Source organism: Stigmatopora argus, chromosome 2 (genome assembly GCF_051989625.1).
Source record: "Stigmatopora argus isolate UIUO_Sarg chromosome 2, RoL_Sarg_1.0, whole genome shotgun sequence".
Taxonomy (NCBI): Eukaryota; Metazoa; Chordata; class Actinopteri; order Syngnathiformes; family Syngnathidae; genus Stigmatopora; species Stigmatopora argus.
The window spans coordinates 6445920-6463175 of record NC_135388.1 but is presented as its reverse complement, the minus strand read 5'-3'; the positions used below and the strand labels follow the sequence as shown (position 1 = coordinate 6463175).

At 39.5% G+C, this 17256-nt stretch overlaps 1 protein-coding gene across 2 annotated transcripts in view; it reads left to right on the top strand.

The window, feature by feature from the left end:
• insyn1 (inhibitory synaptic factor 1) overlaps window positions 1–13494 on the top strand; it is a 144533-nt gene extending 131039 nt beyond the window's left edge. For both annotated transcript variants that reach the window (XM_077594952.1, XM_077594950.1), the window contains exon 6: window positions 11808–13494. In XM_077594952.1, coding sequence (XP_077451078.1) covers window positions 11808–12617 — 810 coding nt within the window. In that variant the 3' untranslated portion in view covers window positions 12618–13494. The remainder of the gene's footprint in view (window positions 1–11807) is intronic.
• The last annotated feature ends 3762 nt before the right edge of the window (window positions 13495–17256 follow it).

Here is a 17256-nt window from a genome sequence, read left to right as displayed (position 1 = left end):
GGTTTACTGCCTTGCTTAGTGTTCTTAATTGGATTGATTTGGACAATATTTAGGGCCTATATGTGTTTTTCTTATTTGTTTGTGCTGTGATTAGGACTCCACTCAAAGTGGTAATATTGATTGGCTACAATCTGTTCTGGTTTAAAATGGGATTTGGAATGCAACCCAATATAATGTGACATGGAAGCATTGATTAGCATAACAAATGCAGCCATTAACCCGTTTCCACCATAACTATGTGACAAAATGAAATATGAAAACACACCAAACCACTTTCCTAAAATTAACTTCTGATTATTTTGAGAAAAATGTGTTTACACAGATGTGCTAGGATTTGAGTGTGTGTAATTCTATGTATAAGTCACTACTTGCAATGCATTAAGAGTAGATTAGTAGATGTAAAAAAAAAATCTCTGCATTAATAGTGTTTAAGGATGTACATTTTAAAACCAAACTTCAATACACGGAAGAAAAGCTGTTGAACAGGCTTTTTTTGTGAAGGTAAAATATGACGACGTGTGAAAGTAAAAGGGAGCTGACTTTTATTGTGATTTTATGGTGATTTTCACCCGTAAAAAACGAATACTAGAATATAATTTAAATGTCAAACTTTAACATAAATTGTCCTTATCTCAGAAAATTGTTTCCATATGTTGCAGCTTATATAAGCGTGGCAATGCAGTTTTGGCAAAAGGTTTGTCTTATGGTTTGTCTAGGGCAGACAGATCTTCAGAAATAGAAATATTTATTTAGTTATGAATAAATGAAATTGTGAATAATCGAAATGGTTTTAAAAGCGCATTTGAGGATATTATAATAAATAAAAACAGAAATATTCATAAGAAAAACACTGAATGAGTGAGTGCTCTACAAAGGTTTAAATTGGCCATGTATTTGGGGGGATAAAACACTAAGCTCAAAGTTGAGCATATTGCATAAATAAACAAATTCTAATACAAACTGCTTTACAAAAATGTTACTTACTTCCCCTTCATGGGAGGACAAACACTCCAGAAACTCGAATATGTTTACAAGCAAGGAAGCATACCCTTTATAGGTTCAGATACCTTGAAAAAAAGATGGTTCTGAGATAAGCAATAGTGCAGTCGTACTCAGGAGCGAGAGTAAAAATGTTTATCTTTCACTCTGGCACAATATCAGCGATTCATTTAAAAGCAGGTTATATATTTTTTGTAAGCAATGATATATGGGTCCGCACAAGAAAAGAAAATTGGAGCACACTGCCATTAAGATAAGCACCACGGCCCAGAGGAAGCCCAGAAATGCCAGTGGCATATTGATTGCGTGGCCTGTATTAATAGAAAGGGGCCAGCCGCTGCTCTCCCAACCTGGACTTCTTATCCCAAAGTCACGGCCCAGCACCGATCCTAATGAAAACTAAGCCCTGAGTGAAGAAAAATTAAAAGAAAGCTCCAGTCCATTTTCAGCGGAGTGATGTCAAATTGTAAGTGAATGTTGCCAGGGAGCACGAGAAGCCCTCCCAATCAGAAAGCCGCAAGAGCAGGAGCGCCGATTATTTATTAACTTTAACTACTGCTCAGTCATCACACCGTGCCATCAATATCGGTTAATTAACATCATCAACTATGAGTTACTGCAAAGGAGGGAGCGATAACTACTTAGGCCAACTTGCTCTACGAAATTGCATGCTGGAGTTTAAGACCTTTTTTCGCCTCTGAATCGGACACGCCAGATGTCTGCACCAGTTGTTTTGTGAATTGGTTTAAGGTTTAAAAAAAAGTCTTTAGAAAAAGCAACCAATGTTTCAAGAATGATTAAAAACAATCGAATTCCACAGAATGCAATTGACTAGACATTTTAAGTTGTCCCCTCATCACACATTGCCTGCACACTGTAATATTTGTGGTTATTTCAGGTACTACAAGCTTTGGATTGGATTGGATTGGATAACTTTATTCATTCCGTATTCGGGAAATTTCATTGTGACAGTAGCAAGAGGAAATACATAGTTATAAGTTAGACAGTACAGTCGCAAAGGCTGCAGAACAACAAGGCAAAAGCACAAAGCAAATCAAAGTAAATGGGATCATTAAGAATCAACAAATCAAATCACTAAGACAGAAAAGCAGCAAAAACACAAAACGAGCAAGAGTGGACGGAGCTACCGCCACCCCCTTCCACTTGAACGGCGCCATCTTGGTTGCGGTCGCAAAAACGGATACAGACTCAAAAAGGCGTTATAAAGTTGGACAAAAAATGGAAGCACACACAGGAAGACTTCCACAAGATTGGGAACTTCTGCAGACTGTGACCGAGGTAGAGAATATGCAGAGTCAATCTTCCAAGCTTATCCGCACAGTTCCTCAGTAGTCTGGAGCTGAAGACAACAGTAGCAGAGTAGAACCGCTCGACTCCGTTTCCGGCCCGGTAAGCGTCGAGAGCTCTTCCATCTTATCCCATGATGGAATGGTTGGTCAGAAGCGTTCCTTCTTCTCCTGGCACTTTTGTCCAGCTCCGAATTTCCAGCGGCATTGAGGTGTTGCTCCTTCTGCTGCATATTGTAACAGCTAGTCCCATGTGTATGACAGCGTAGGCATGGCTGAATGGTTCCAAAAAAAAGAATTAGCAGAAAAAAGCCAGGCTAACAGAACAAGGAAAGTTGTAAAAACATTAAAGTATAAAGTACAAAGTAAAGTAAAAAGGAATGTATTAAGAAATATTAAAACGTAATTTTAAAAAAAAGATAGAAGGGCTGTAAAACACGAAAAACAAATAAGAGTGGACAGAGCTACTGCCACTGGCTGCCGCGTGAACGGCGCCATCTTGGAATAATGGTCCTTCGAAAGTTTACTAATCAATTCATTAATGAATACTTAAATATTTGTGGAAGCATACTTCCCATGAAGTTAATTTATACTAAATGATGATTTAAACTTAGAGAGCTGCCTGCAATTGTTCATCTTTCAGTATCATTTGAAGTGCTTAAAGTCCAACTGATTTTGACCAGAGGGCCTGGCAGCAATCATTCACTGCCAGCCTCTCCCAGTTGAAATAAATGGGACGTCTAGAGAGACAACGAGCCAAATAAGTGACAGGGGTAATATCATTCATGGTGGTTTAATGTCCAAGCTTGTGCATCTTTGCAGACAATTTTTATTGATTACCTCTGTTATGATAACATTTAGTCATGGTTAAATTAACAAATTGGATTGTAAGCTATTTGGAATTTGACCTCCTCTGTCCTCTGTGCATTCCCCCTTTCTCATTATTACCCCATCAGCTGGAGGGCATCTGTCCCATGATGGCCATGTTCATGCCTCATTTTACCATTCATCTTCGGGAAGACAGTCTTGGACCGACAGTCGAGCCGCACGCTAGTACCATGCCTTCAGTCAAGGATGGACGTTAATATAAATCACGTCCTGAATCTGGATTAATGATTCAAAAAAAGAGGGGAATAAGAAAGCTTCTCTATGGTAACTGTAGCCACGGATAACGTCTATAAATAGAACTCTTTTGGCTTTTGGCTAGAGAGGAGCGGGCTAATGGAATTATTTTGCTGAGTTTTGCAGTTCCTTCCTCAGTCATAAAAGTTGACGCCAATCTCGCCTTCTGCCCGGGCTGTCTACCTCCTTCTCGCTATCTGCACATAATCCTTCCCTCTGGAAAAAAGAAAATTCAAATTAAAGCTGCAAGCGGCGACGAACAGGCCGGACGGAGGAGTCGATGCGAGTATGAGTTGGGACGAAATTATTGAATTGGACAATTTAGCTGCCGTGCTGTAGCTATCAACACGTGACGAGAGATGGAGAGGAACCCATGTTGACAAAGTTTGAGGGCAAGACCCTGGAAAGAGCCACTTCAATCCAATTCTGCGACTAACGATTATTATAAAAACAATATTCTGTTAAATTGATAGTCCTCTCTTCAATCTTGGAAGAGCAATAATTTAATTCAGTGGATGTCATTGACAGTGCTAGACATACAATATATTTTGACATGGAGGGCTGGCATCGACCTTTTTAAATGTTCATTTCACACAAAAATGAAAATAAACTTTTTTGCAAAATAGCACCGTTTTAAAAAAAAAAATCAACCTACCGTATTTTGCTGTTTAATATACCACCCCATTTCATATATTAAACGGCAGGGGCAGATTAAATGTCGCACAAACGGAAAGGTACGATCCACTACGCACTCTTAATGCCGTGACGGGGTGCATCAATGTTTTGCAGACTAAAACTACTTACTCCGGAGGTTAAAACTACTTACTGCTGAATAAAGTCTGACTTGGAATTTTAATGAACTTAAGTATCTATAATTATGCCCCCATGAACACCATACAAATCTTGCCCAAAAAGTTGAGTTGTCGTTTAATATACCCAGGTATATTAAATGGCGCACAAACGGGAGGCTCGAAAAAGCAAAAATCATTTAATATACCCGGGTATATTAAACAGCAAAATACGGTACCTCGTTTAACATGTTTTTACAAAGCCGAAATAATGTTCTTCCAATTCCTTTTGCTACTCTCACAATAATTATAACTCAAAATGTTGACAATTTAGTCTCTTACTTGTCATTTACATGTGGTTTGAGTTTGGACAAAATATTTACGGTCGTATTTGGCTACTTCAACAGGAAAGTGGAGACTACTTGTATGTTTTTTAAGGCATGAATGCTTAAGGAAATTCGTTTTATCAAGATTAATGCATCTGAAAAATCTACAAAATTATCAGCAATGGGAAGGGCCCTTTTATTTGAACATTTGAGTGTGTTTAAAAAAACATTGTATTTTTATTGTTATCATTTCAATGGTTATGAATGTTGGAGTAGCACACTCCAACAGTGTCCTTCCTTTTCCCACCTTCCATTCATGACAGTCGTACATCACGGCTTGGACATTAATGAGCACCAAGCATGCGCCTAAGTGTAACAATGGGATTAAATGTCAGCTCCTCTCCCAAAAAGTAGAAATAAACAAAACGTTTTTTTTTTATTGTGGGTCGTTGCACACACAAATACACACATAGACACAAAAGACAGAATGAATGTGGCGAGTGTTATCGGCGTCTCTCGGGCTGCATGGCAAACAATCAGTCACCCTCAGCAGACCTGGGTGTAATGAAAGCAGCTTTACTATGCCACTAAATCACTCGACCTTTAGTGACGACCTGGAAGCACACACACGTTATCTAGTCTCTGTCGAGTCAGCTAGCCAACCTGCACTAATGTTTCACTTACTCTGGGCTTTCCCATACTGACTAAATAGCTGGCGCTGATAAACAAAATGGTTTTCCTGGCGAATTCATTGCACAGCGTCAAATGACTCCCGATTTAACAGGAAGGTAAAGGCAATTGAACTCATCTGTCAACATTAACCGGAAAATCCATATCAACTCTACAAACTTTTTACCCCACACTTTCTGTCATTTACATGCCTACCAATATCTTTTAAGTAGGAGACTAGGTACTAGTTTCCACCTACAGTAGTAGCTACCATCCTAAGAAATCCAGGTGGTGTCTGTACCAGCAAGACCAATAGTAAAACCTAACAAACCCAGTAAAGTCCTGTTGGATTTTTAGCAGGATAATCAGTAACACAGCTGAGATCTGTTTCAGCTCTTCTCAACCCTGAAGTCAGAGAGAAAATAAAGAGACGGATGGAACAAACAAACATTAAAAAGAGAAACAGTTTTTGCCCGGAAGGAGATTTTACACATGAAACTAAACGTAGGTCCCTTTCAAATGTTCGCTTCATCCTTGTTTTGTTTTGGTCTACCTAAGGGTATTAATTTCCTGGGCATTTTTCACTCAACTCGCTTCACTACATTAGCTGTAGTCCAATACATGCATTACAAAGTAATGCGGGTACAAGAAACCCTTCATTTTTTTGTCCTGAAATATATTTCAAGGGTTATAAACTGTGGAAATGACTAAACTTGTACAGTAGTATAATAATGTTTAGTAGGAATGCTTATTTAATGGACTTACAGGTGTTGAATGATGTTAGTGGCAACAGCTATTTACGTAACATCTTTTTCGTGAGTCTGTTGAAATTGTTGTTTACAGCCTGGGAATGTTTTTCATGGAAAGAAATACTTCAGCTTGCAATAGAAGCAGACTACAGAACACAACTCTATTGTAAATTGAGGACACTCTGTACACGCATTTTTGTCGTTTTCTGGAATAGTCCCACCCATACAGTTCAGCAGTCTTCACCCAGCGCACGTAATCCCCTGCACATTTTCCGCCATGATTTCAGAGCCAGTCGGCTATATTGGACAACACCCTATTGTTAATGGAGTTAACGTGAGGCCAATAAGATCACTCCCTTTTCTCCCACCATGTGACCTTACAAGAGTCAGATGTAATCTAATACCTATGTGGCGAAAGCATCCGTCTAGCAGGACATTATTTTCATTTTTTTTGTCTTTCTTGTCATTACCGGAGAGAACCAATCAAGCCGAGCCTCCATAAATGATCAGCTTGCATTCAAAAGATCAAGTCTATTCCCTATTTTTGTGATTACTATAACATGTAACCTCTCAGCAAAAAAAAAAAAAAAAAAAAAGGCAACTTTAATGACTCCACAAGCCCACCTTCCCTTCCTATAAAGCCCCCAGAGGGATATACGAGGCCCATTAAGCGGGTGAGATTCCCTAATGATCCTTTTGATCAGTGACTTGTCCTCACGGGCATCATAGCACATATTAACACTTTGAGCTCGAGAAAAGCTTTTTAGAGATGAAAAGGGTGGCGAGCGCATGTCCTAATGAAGTTTAAGGCTTATAAAAGACACTCATGACAGGATCATTACGGCCTTCAGTACTTCAAAGGGACACCTCGTCCGGGTGCATGGATGCACCCTTCGTCTGCCTCGCACCCATCGAGATGACCGAAATCATGTCGCAGGCTTATTAGCTAAAGATAGCAAAAGATTTAATTCCTAGTTTCTAGCAGTTGAATTTTTTAAAGTAAATGAATAGATTACAAAGCATTGGTTGTGAGATTACAATTTTAACTATTCGTGCTGCACGGATGGGTGAGGCTAAATTCTAAAAGATGGTTCATTTTATCATTGCATCCCTGGAACATGAAAATGATGGAGACCCTAAAATGTCACCCTGCCTATTGCCCAAAGATGGCTGATATATGCTCCAGCACCCCGGCGACCCTTGTGAGGATATTCAGAGCAGGAAATGAATGAATTTAACTATAATGTCATCTTTCTTAAGTACCGTATTTTTGGAACTATAAGCCAAATAATGCACAATGAAGAGGAAAAATGTCTATGAATAAGTGACTATGGGCAAAAGGTGGACTACACCCTTGACTGGTCGCCATCCAGCCATAGGTCACACACACAGACAGAAAACCATCTGCATTTTATTTTCAGAACAATATTCATGGTATTCACAAATACTAGTAAACAGTAACCAAAACCACGTCATCAAAAAAGCTGGAATTTTGGATTGGATTGGATTGGATAACTTTATTCATCCTGTATTTGGGACATTTCATTGTGACAGTAGGAGATATAAAATTTAAATACACAATAATAGATCATTTTTAACACCTATTTCACTTCTGACAATAGGCGGAACAGTCATTCTCTAATAGAGGACCTAAATCCAAAATAAAAAGAAATACAGCTCTCTCTGAGTTGTGGTTTTATTAGTGGTCACTTAACATAAGTTTATAAACTATACAGTAATATATTTTATTGAGCAGAGATAGAGGGACACTTTGTAATTGCTGTTGTTTTGGTTAGCAATTGAAAAACAGGGACATAGTGATGCATCTTTTCCTCTGGTGTGGTTCTCTCTTGTTTTGTTTAAAAGAAACTACTTTAATAAGATCCAAGGACATCATCTGTCACTCAAAAAATGCTCACTATACGCAGTGCGAAGGAAAGGTGTTCAAGTGAGTGGACTTTTGTGGGTTTTTTTTTGTGGTGAACAAGTGGGGGATGATAAATGAGCTGCCGGGGAATGAGATAAATCACAACAGCACTATGTGAGTGCTCTAGTCACATGTTAGGAATGTGAATAAGGATAACCAAGACCTAGAGTTGTGTTAAAAATACACCGCTGTTTTTTTTGGGAAAGTAACTAAATGCTTTAAATAGTTTACACTGCACTGTTTTTAGTATTGAAGCTACTATTCCTTTACAGGTACTGGTAGAGGCACATATGTACAGTATGTACATTGAAATATATATATATTGTAAGGTTCGTTGGCCTCAACAATAATGCTATGAAAATTAAAAAAAGAAAAACACTAAATGGAAAATGTAGAATCACAAGCATCTGCATGCTGAATACACTTAATAATAAAACATGAATCCAGTTGCCTATTGTATATTTAACACCTATGTACAAGTACCATACTCTTACAATGCAGGATGGTTGCACTTTACTCCCCAATTTCTTGTTTTCACCCAAGAAACATCTTTTATGGCAGAGGATTGATCTACTAGCAAATAATATATTTTTGCAAGTGTATGCCATCAGAGTGGCGATAAGCTGCAACCAGCCAGTACAGGTGCAGATAGAAAATAAGATGCTTTCCAATGGCCCCTAGCAAAACATGATTTTCGCTCTATTCCCTTTCACGGGAACCACACAAAGGAGGCACTACACGCAGGATGCTTTATAATTAACAAGCAAGCAGGGTAGAATTCTGTGAAAACGACACGTGGTGCTTGAACAGATGGTGCGGGGCCACTTGAATGCAATAATGAAGTTCATTCCTATGGTGCTTCTTTTTTTAAAGAAAAAAGAGTCATTCAGCGAAGGCGTTTACGTTTCATTTAATCTGGCAACTCACACCTGATTTATTTACACATGTACAACCTCAGTTTTGTTAGCCTACTTAACTCACCAATGAATACGCAAATATTCAACATGAAGCCGTATCTTAGGAAATGTATAATATTCTCTACACAAGGAAAGCCTACAGTATATTATTTTTGGTTGTTGTCATCAAGGAAGGGAGGTACAAGCAATAAGTTATATGTAGATATATATATATATATATACATATACGTATATATACGTAGATATATATGTATAGGTATATGTATGTATATATGTATAGGTATAGGTATAGGTATGTATATATATGTATAGGTATATGTATAGGTATATGTATATATGTAGATATATATATATATATATATATGTAGATATATATGTATATAGATATATGTAGATAGATATGTATGTAGGTATATTTGTATGTAGATATGTATATATATATACATAATCATATTTTATTAAAATAAATACTCTGTCCTTTTTCTAAACCAAATATTTGGCCATGCAAAACCGATAATAAAAAACATTCTTTGTATTTTTGTAACCAACTGTTACATATGCTTAATAGCAGCTCAGGCAGACTTCAACAAAAGAAAAGATTTGCTTTTTCACCGCTGCTAATAGATCTTTGTCAGTTTATCCATCACACTGCTCTAAATCTACAAATCCTGAATGTTTTTTTTTCCTTTAACTGTAATATGTCACCAGACGAGAGGTGTAAAAGCTCTGAGGAAAGAAAAGCCTCGGAAGGGAACAGAAATAGCCCCCAGCTGATAAATGTTCTTTCCATATATAGTGAATGAAAGAAATACACGGGATATGCCAGGGAACAAAAATTGTAGTAGACAATTTCCTGTTATATTGTACATGTCGCAGGTCCTTAGCTTGACTGCTCTGTGGGAAGCGTATAATGTCAAAACATTTTACATAAGTCAGTATCTGTTGGAGGTTGGAGGACGAGAGAGCAGTTCAGCTGAAATCGCACCACTTTGCCACAACACCCACTTGACATTTTGGCACCTACAAGCAGTGCCTTGCACTCTCAATGACAATCCCCTGGTAAATGAAAACTCTCAGCGCTCACATGGTTGCCATTGTAAAACAATTAAAGCATTTTAAGTGAAAAATTGACTAAAAAGTTTACCAGTCTCTCCACTTGCCAGTTGTATTAGAATCGTACAGAAAAAAAATAATATAACACGTTTCTTTTTTTAAAATGGACTCTAAAAATAAGTTGTCACAACACACCTGCATGAGACATCCATAGGTGAAGAAAGCAACTTGATCCGGTGTAGCATTCTTAATCAAATTGCCCACAACAAGTCAAAAAAGGGACGACCAAAAGTAGGGGTAATGAATAAAATGTTTCCTACATTCAAGTAGACTGTCATTCATTTTGTTTACTTCCCAATGCTAAATCTGTGACATGCAGCTGGAGGCTAGCGATTGGTGTATATATTCCCTTTTGAGTTTATGAAGCTGTCACTCTATAAAGTTTATGAACCATTGACAGCATTTCCTGGTGACTGAAGAGACTTCATTTGCAACACAGTTAAGCAATATAGCAAAAGAATGCTAGTCAATAATCTTTTATGGCTTGCTTTTTCCTGTAAATGATGTCATTGCGGAAGTTGCAGAGAACGAAGATAATCACCATAATTATCATCAAAATTTGTTTAAGATTGAAGAGCTGCCATAGCATCAAGTACATTCAATGTGTATCCGATGCTTTTATCCGTTCGCTGCAAGCTGTCAAGTATCAACTGTGGTCACAGTACCTGATCAACTAAGAGTCAGGTCACTCCACCACGCTCAGAGTCGCTTTAATGGAGAGGCAGGCCGGGCATCGTCAGCCAAGGGTTTATTACTGTACCTCGACACCTGTCAGAGATGATTGGGCTGTGTAATTGAGGGTCAGAATGAAAGAGGCCACTTGCAACTGCCTCGTCTCTGACATGACGGCATGATGCGGAGCGATGGTCAGTAATGTAAAAGTCTCCAGAGATTTTCTCCTGCTCAGCCCGAGCGGTGATTTAGGAAACGGATTCCACGCGCGCCGTCATTACAAGAGTGCTTTTCTCTAATATTCAGCTCCACCTGCTATCATGATTTATTTATCACGAGTGGGGATCTGTTCTTATTCACCACCACCCCAAGCGAGTCCTCTGTTCATGGGATTCGAAAATGTGCTAGGACATAAAATAGAAATAAATCATTGTAGATTTACGTAAGTAGCATACTTTTAGCACACCAGATTTCTGGTGGGCCAAGCTGTGAAGCCGTGTAGGGGGAAACACAGACTGACCACAGCATGGGCTCGAGCATGGCAATTCCATCAACACATACAATGATAAAGCATTTGAGCCTACCCTGAAATGTGTATGCAAAATCAATGTCTTTATTTTATGGTTGCATATGTAAAATTCCGTGCTGTATCAGTTACCAAAATTATCCAGTGCCTTAGCTCTGGTGTTGCTCATTTGTACTCTAAAGTCTACATGACTTTTGCAGTACTGTTATGGCAGTTCATGTTCAGTACATTGTTGTCCTGCTGTGGATTGGAACTGCCCTGTAGCTGATGGGACACTAGTCCAAGGTGTGACCCATCTTCTACTTGAAGTCAGCTGGGATAAGATCCAGCAAAGATTTCTGGCAAGACATTGACCATCGTGGTTAGCAAACCTGACAATTATAGGGTTCGAAAGTTGGCTCCGGCCTTCGTTTGCTGAGTTTGCAGTTACTCATTCTGCTTGAGTGGGTTTTTATAATGCACACTACAAATGCCGAGAGCAAAGTGGCTAATGATTGAAATATATTTTGTGATTTAGTACGTTTGTAGGACTTGACGTTGGCTAACTTAATCTACGTAAAGGCTTTCAGTCTTCTACTAGGGATTTTGTTCATTTTTGCAATAATAGCTTTGACCATGCTAGAATGTTGACAATCAAATTTACAAAGACTTCCAGATGTGATGTACCAACCTCTGCTCTTCTTTCTTTTCAGGTGGTGGGCCAGATTGATAAACTAACATCAGACTTTGACTTTGACCTGGATCCAGATGACTGGACGGTAGCGACAGCAAGCAGCACATCCAGCAGCGAGCGTGGTCTTGGAGAAGCCTTCCGTATTGACTTCCTCAACGCGGATGTGTTGTCCGACAGCTGGGAGTTCTGTGGCTACCTAGAGTCAGCCAGCGGGGCTTGTGCCCGCACGCCTAGCGATACACCAATGGGGTACTTCCCCCGAGCGCCCCCAGGTCGGGGGACCATACCCACTCAAACCCCCACTGTGCCCCCTGCCGCCACCGCCTCAGTTTACTCGCAGATGAACGGTGGTCTGCCCATCCCCAACGGGCCGCGTATCATCACCCCAGATTCATCCAGCGAGGAGGCCACCAGCTCTACGCACAGCCACAAAACGAGAGAGAGGGTCCGATTCAGTGACAAGATCCTATACCATGCCTTGTGCTGTGACGACGACGATGATGAAGAAGAACAGGAGGACCTACCAGACGACAAGAGCAACTGCGCGACACCGGACAGCGACAGCGAGCCGAGCCTTCTGGCCGAGCCACTCGCCCCCAAACGTTCTTCCTCCGAGCACTCGCTCCTACACAACTGCCTCGACCCTTCGTACATACCCCCGTCAGCGAGAAGCATGACGGGAGCGCACACATTACCTAGGAAAGGCCTCCTGAACCCTAGTTACCGCAAAAAACTGCTGCGAAACAGCAGCACACAAACGGTATCGGACAAGAGCACCCAAACTGTACTGCCCTATATTCCAAGCAAACAGAAAACAAAGGAGCACTGAGCCAGCTGGAACATCCCTCTGTTCGTCATACAGCTCACCACAAAGACTGTGCATTATTTAATATAAATACATAGCTAATAGATTAATACACAGATACATCAATTACTAAATAAAGAAATGATATATGGAACAAAAACATCCCTGGGCTGCCTAAATTAATTCAGAAAGTCACTTTGGGACATGCATTGAACCTTGGCCACAGGTGTGAATTTCAGATCTTTACACCCTAAACCTAAACACAGCTGCCTCAGGCTTTACTCTCATCCTAATTCATGCCTTTTTGTTCATCCTCATGTTAGGCCTTTTCACACTTGTGCTTGCTTATGTCAAAGTTCCAGAATGCGTTAACATGGTGACAGGTTTTAACGTGAGGTAGAATTCCACCCAAATCGCTTCAAGATATAATTCAGGTTGAACAAAGAGTTGTTTGAAAGACTCTCTACATTGTCCCAAAGCTCAAGAAAGTTGAAGACGGCATATTTATAAAGCTTGTTTTCATTGCCCCGGTGATTATTTTTTGGCCTCAAAAACAAAACTTAGCTATTCAAGCTAAACTCTACATCCAAACTATAAATTCTAAAACTGTTGACTTATCCTAACAGCTTCATTGCATTCACAGTTTTTCTATTTCAGGGTGTTGTCATGGCGACGGTGAGTCAAGTTTGTTTATGTACTGTAGCACTAATACACAATAGAAGGTTCTCTAGGTATTTGAGGTCAAAGACAACGCTGCTCACAAAACTCGCTGAATGCCACATGACAAAACCCTACTGCATGATCTGGTGCAAGACCCAGTTTGTGGTTGTCATCTGCCCCTACTGGTAGCGTTCAGAGGAGAGAACAATATGAGGAAAAAAATGAGCCAAAGGTGAGTCACACTATTGATGTAAGTTCTCATACATGATTAACATTAGCATTAGCCACCTAGATTAGTCGTGTCATGGTGTGCCTCTTTTATTGCCTCAAAATCAATCTGCTATCTACCATGCATTTGGCGAAGATGATAGTAGCCAGAGTCTGGTACATTGATCTTCAAATCATTTCAGGATCTCTTCCTAATGGTCGCTTTCCTAAAGGATTTTGTTATTATAGAGCACAGTCTGGCCTTGTCCTCTTTTGCTAAGCATTGGCTGCAGATCTTGCCCTGTACTGTACTGCAGACACTGCAATATGATACTCTTGAAATATTTAAGAAAATACTACTTGACTGATTCAACTTACCCTGACTCAAATTTCAAAGTGCAGATCAAACTGATCGATGGGTACAACACCCATCTCTCATCTCATTTTCTGAACCGCTTTATCCTCACTAGGGTTGTGGGGGGTGAATTGGTGGCCAGCCAATTGAATTGCACAAGGAGACAAACAACCATTCACGCACACACTCATACCTAGGGGCAATTTTGAGTGTCCAATCAGCCTACCATGCATGTCTTTGGAATGTGAGAAGAAACTGGAGTTCTTGGAGAAAACCCATGCAGGCCCAGGGAGAACATGGGTCCAAGTTTAATTAATTGAGCCACAAATCTTATTTCTTTTTTAATATTAATGAAAGAAAGAAATGCATGTCAAAAGCAGTGTACTCTGCTGTGCCTTAGCTCTAAACTATTTTCGGACAGTTTCTATTTCTGCCAAAAGCTTATAGGGGGGGGCGGGGGGGGGGGGGGGTAGCATCTCTCAACCAGTGTTTTAACACAGCATGATTTTCGCACTTCAACAACGATGAAGCGATCGCACTTCTCAATCGGCTTTCAACAGAAGCAGTTGTCAAACCCTTAAACAACACATGACATTTCCATTTTTCCGCCTTGCGTGCACTTAGCAGCGGTGTCGTTAAAGGTGTCAGCTTGGAGTTAAATGGTAAAGAAAAGAGCCGCTAAGGATTTTGTCTCTCCATTGAGTGGCCCAGTGGAGAATAGCAGTCGGAAAGCAAGTGTTTATTCAGAGGGCTAATGCCAATGGCCATTCTGGATCGATATCTTCAAGGGAGGGTGCTGCCAGGGGAAAAGGCAAACAAAAAAACTCAGTTGGACGCATTTACTGACTGTCAAAATCTCTAAAGCCCTATATAAAAGTGACATTTTCAAAAAATAAGCACCCAAGTGTTAAAGCTAAAGAAAGAATGTTACTTGTGAAAGGTTTTTTTTCTGCCTGCAGGCAATAATCCACCCCGTGGATCGGCTTTGTTCGCCCGCAACACGCTAGGCAACACGCTAACTTCTTCGCAATTTCCTGTTGAGTTCAATAAGAAAAGAAAAAAATATTGCACATTTTGAGTGAAAAGTTCACCGACACCTGCTAAGTTGACCTTTTTGTCCCTTGCAAAAAGAAGTACTGACAACTGGAGAGTTTTCCCAAAAGCCAACCCATAAAATATTAACTCCAAATAAACATAATTACCCCACGTAGCCCTAAATGTCATGGTAATTATTTCTTTCTCAAATGTTTAAACCTAAATATTTATGACCTTTAACTAGAAAGGCATTTAACTAAATATTTACCTCAATTTGGCGCTATGGCTGGGTCTAGTACTTGGCCAATGGTCAATTTTAGAAACATTGTACTTTTGCTTTAACATTATATGCATACTGTCACGTTTATTTAGATGTGAATGATGGCGGCCACATGTGCCATTTAATCAAATGGTTTCCATGCAGTAAGTCAAAGGCGGGTCAGCAGCAAGAGACAGTTGTTCAATAGTCATTAATGCGGCCTCTGTCATTTGCATGAATGGAGAACGGAAGAGACTCCTATGCCGCCACTGTTTGTTTGTAACCGGTACCATTTGCAGTTATTATTGTAATCATGCCAAATCAACCGCGGTGATTCTGCGTTGGAAATGTTTCTTTGTCACAGGAATAGTCAGCAATCAGCATCAGGGAGTGTTCATCTGGGTCCATTTATCGTGTTGTTAACGATAAACGTTTGCTTAGTTTTATGATATCATGTAACTGGAGATTTGTTTTTGTTCATTGTTTTACTAGTTTATCTCATTTTTTTTATCATTTCGAGATAATCTGGGACATATTTTCCTGTTCTTTGTTTTCTGTTCGTACTTCAATGAAAAAAAAAAAACGATGATGTTACTTTTTCCTCATTAATTTTCCTGTTATCCTCATTATATTTTATAGAAATTCCAACTGGCAAACTTTGGATTCTTTGAAATTCATCACTACTGAGAAAAATCCTTACTTTTGTCCTCTGGCTTGTTACAGTTCAGTTCCCCCTAAGAAGCAATTGTTGTTTATTAGTGTCCAGTTTTCCTTCGAAAAATAACAAAAACAACTACATTTTGTTAAACTGCATGATCCTACAGTTTTACCTCGTTCACTGCGATCGTCAGAAATTGACATCGAATCCATTTTAGCCTGGGTGCAATTGGCATTGAATCATGATGTTTGAGTCGCATTGACATCAATGGCAGCCAATTAGTTAACTTATTAAATAACATGAAACCCAACAGAACAATACAAAAGTTGATGTTTCCTTATTTTAAATGTGAATATGCCAAAGTTACAGTGTGGTAAATGTTGAGGTGTGGCCAGCTTGTTAAGGAGCCATTGCGATCGTTAACTTTTGTTTTGTTATGCTGTTGATCGGTTCCTCTTGACCTGAGAAGAAAGAAATTGAAGGTAATGGCTGGTTCCCCACCACCACAACGGCGGCTGCCATTCTGCAGCCAGATTGTGGAGCAAAGAGGTCATCGCAGTCATTAGCATAAAAAAACAATGCCAGGCCACTATGTGAGCAAAGCATCAATTACAGCAAAAACAAACTAAACCCTCATTGTAATGCCCAAACAGCCTCCAGACGCCACCCTGCCAGAGGCCTGTCTGTCATTTTTAAGGATTTTAAAAGTCATCTGCACTATGAATCACACAGATTTGAAATGTTTGGGAAAAGTGCCGCCTCTTTCGCCAAATAGCTCATTCCTCATTTCCATTACGGGAAGGAAACTCTGTCCTCGCTTCACATCTTTGTGCAGTCAATCTGCATTCACAGCCCACCATCAGCAATACTGCAATGCACATACTGTAAAGCAGATGCCTCATGTTTGTTTTTTGACTATATTTTCTATACTGGAAAGCTTAAGTATGCTCTCTGGGTACTTCATTAGATACACCTGAACACCGCAATCAAAAGACATTGCGGCGCAAACATCTGTCCCTACAACGATTAAATACATGGCGCCGTTTTGTGAGCAGTGAAAGACATTTTTACAAAATTCATGAGCGTTGAATAACAATCCTCTAAAGTTTGTGGCAAAATAAAGCATATCATTAAAGTTGAGACCAGAGAAAAGCACTTATTTTACCGACGTCTCCATATGGCCACCACACAACAGAAAATATTTATTGAAATACTTTTGAGTAAATTGACTTGATAATTCAGGGAATTGCGGAAAACTAATTGGTTGACACTTAAGGGTGATGAGTAATAATGGTGTTGTTTGGTTTTTAGGTGTTTTGATTTTATTAACCACGCTTTTGAATTGTGTTTTTCATTAAAAATATATTTTTGAAATATTCTAATATTAACAACATCATCATAAAACAATATTATAATGCAAATTTTAGACCTAGCGTCCACGTATTGAGGCCAAGTGTTTGTTTGGTCGATTTAAGTATTTTATTCATTT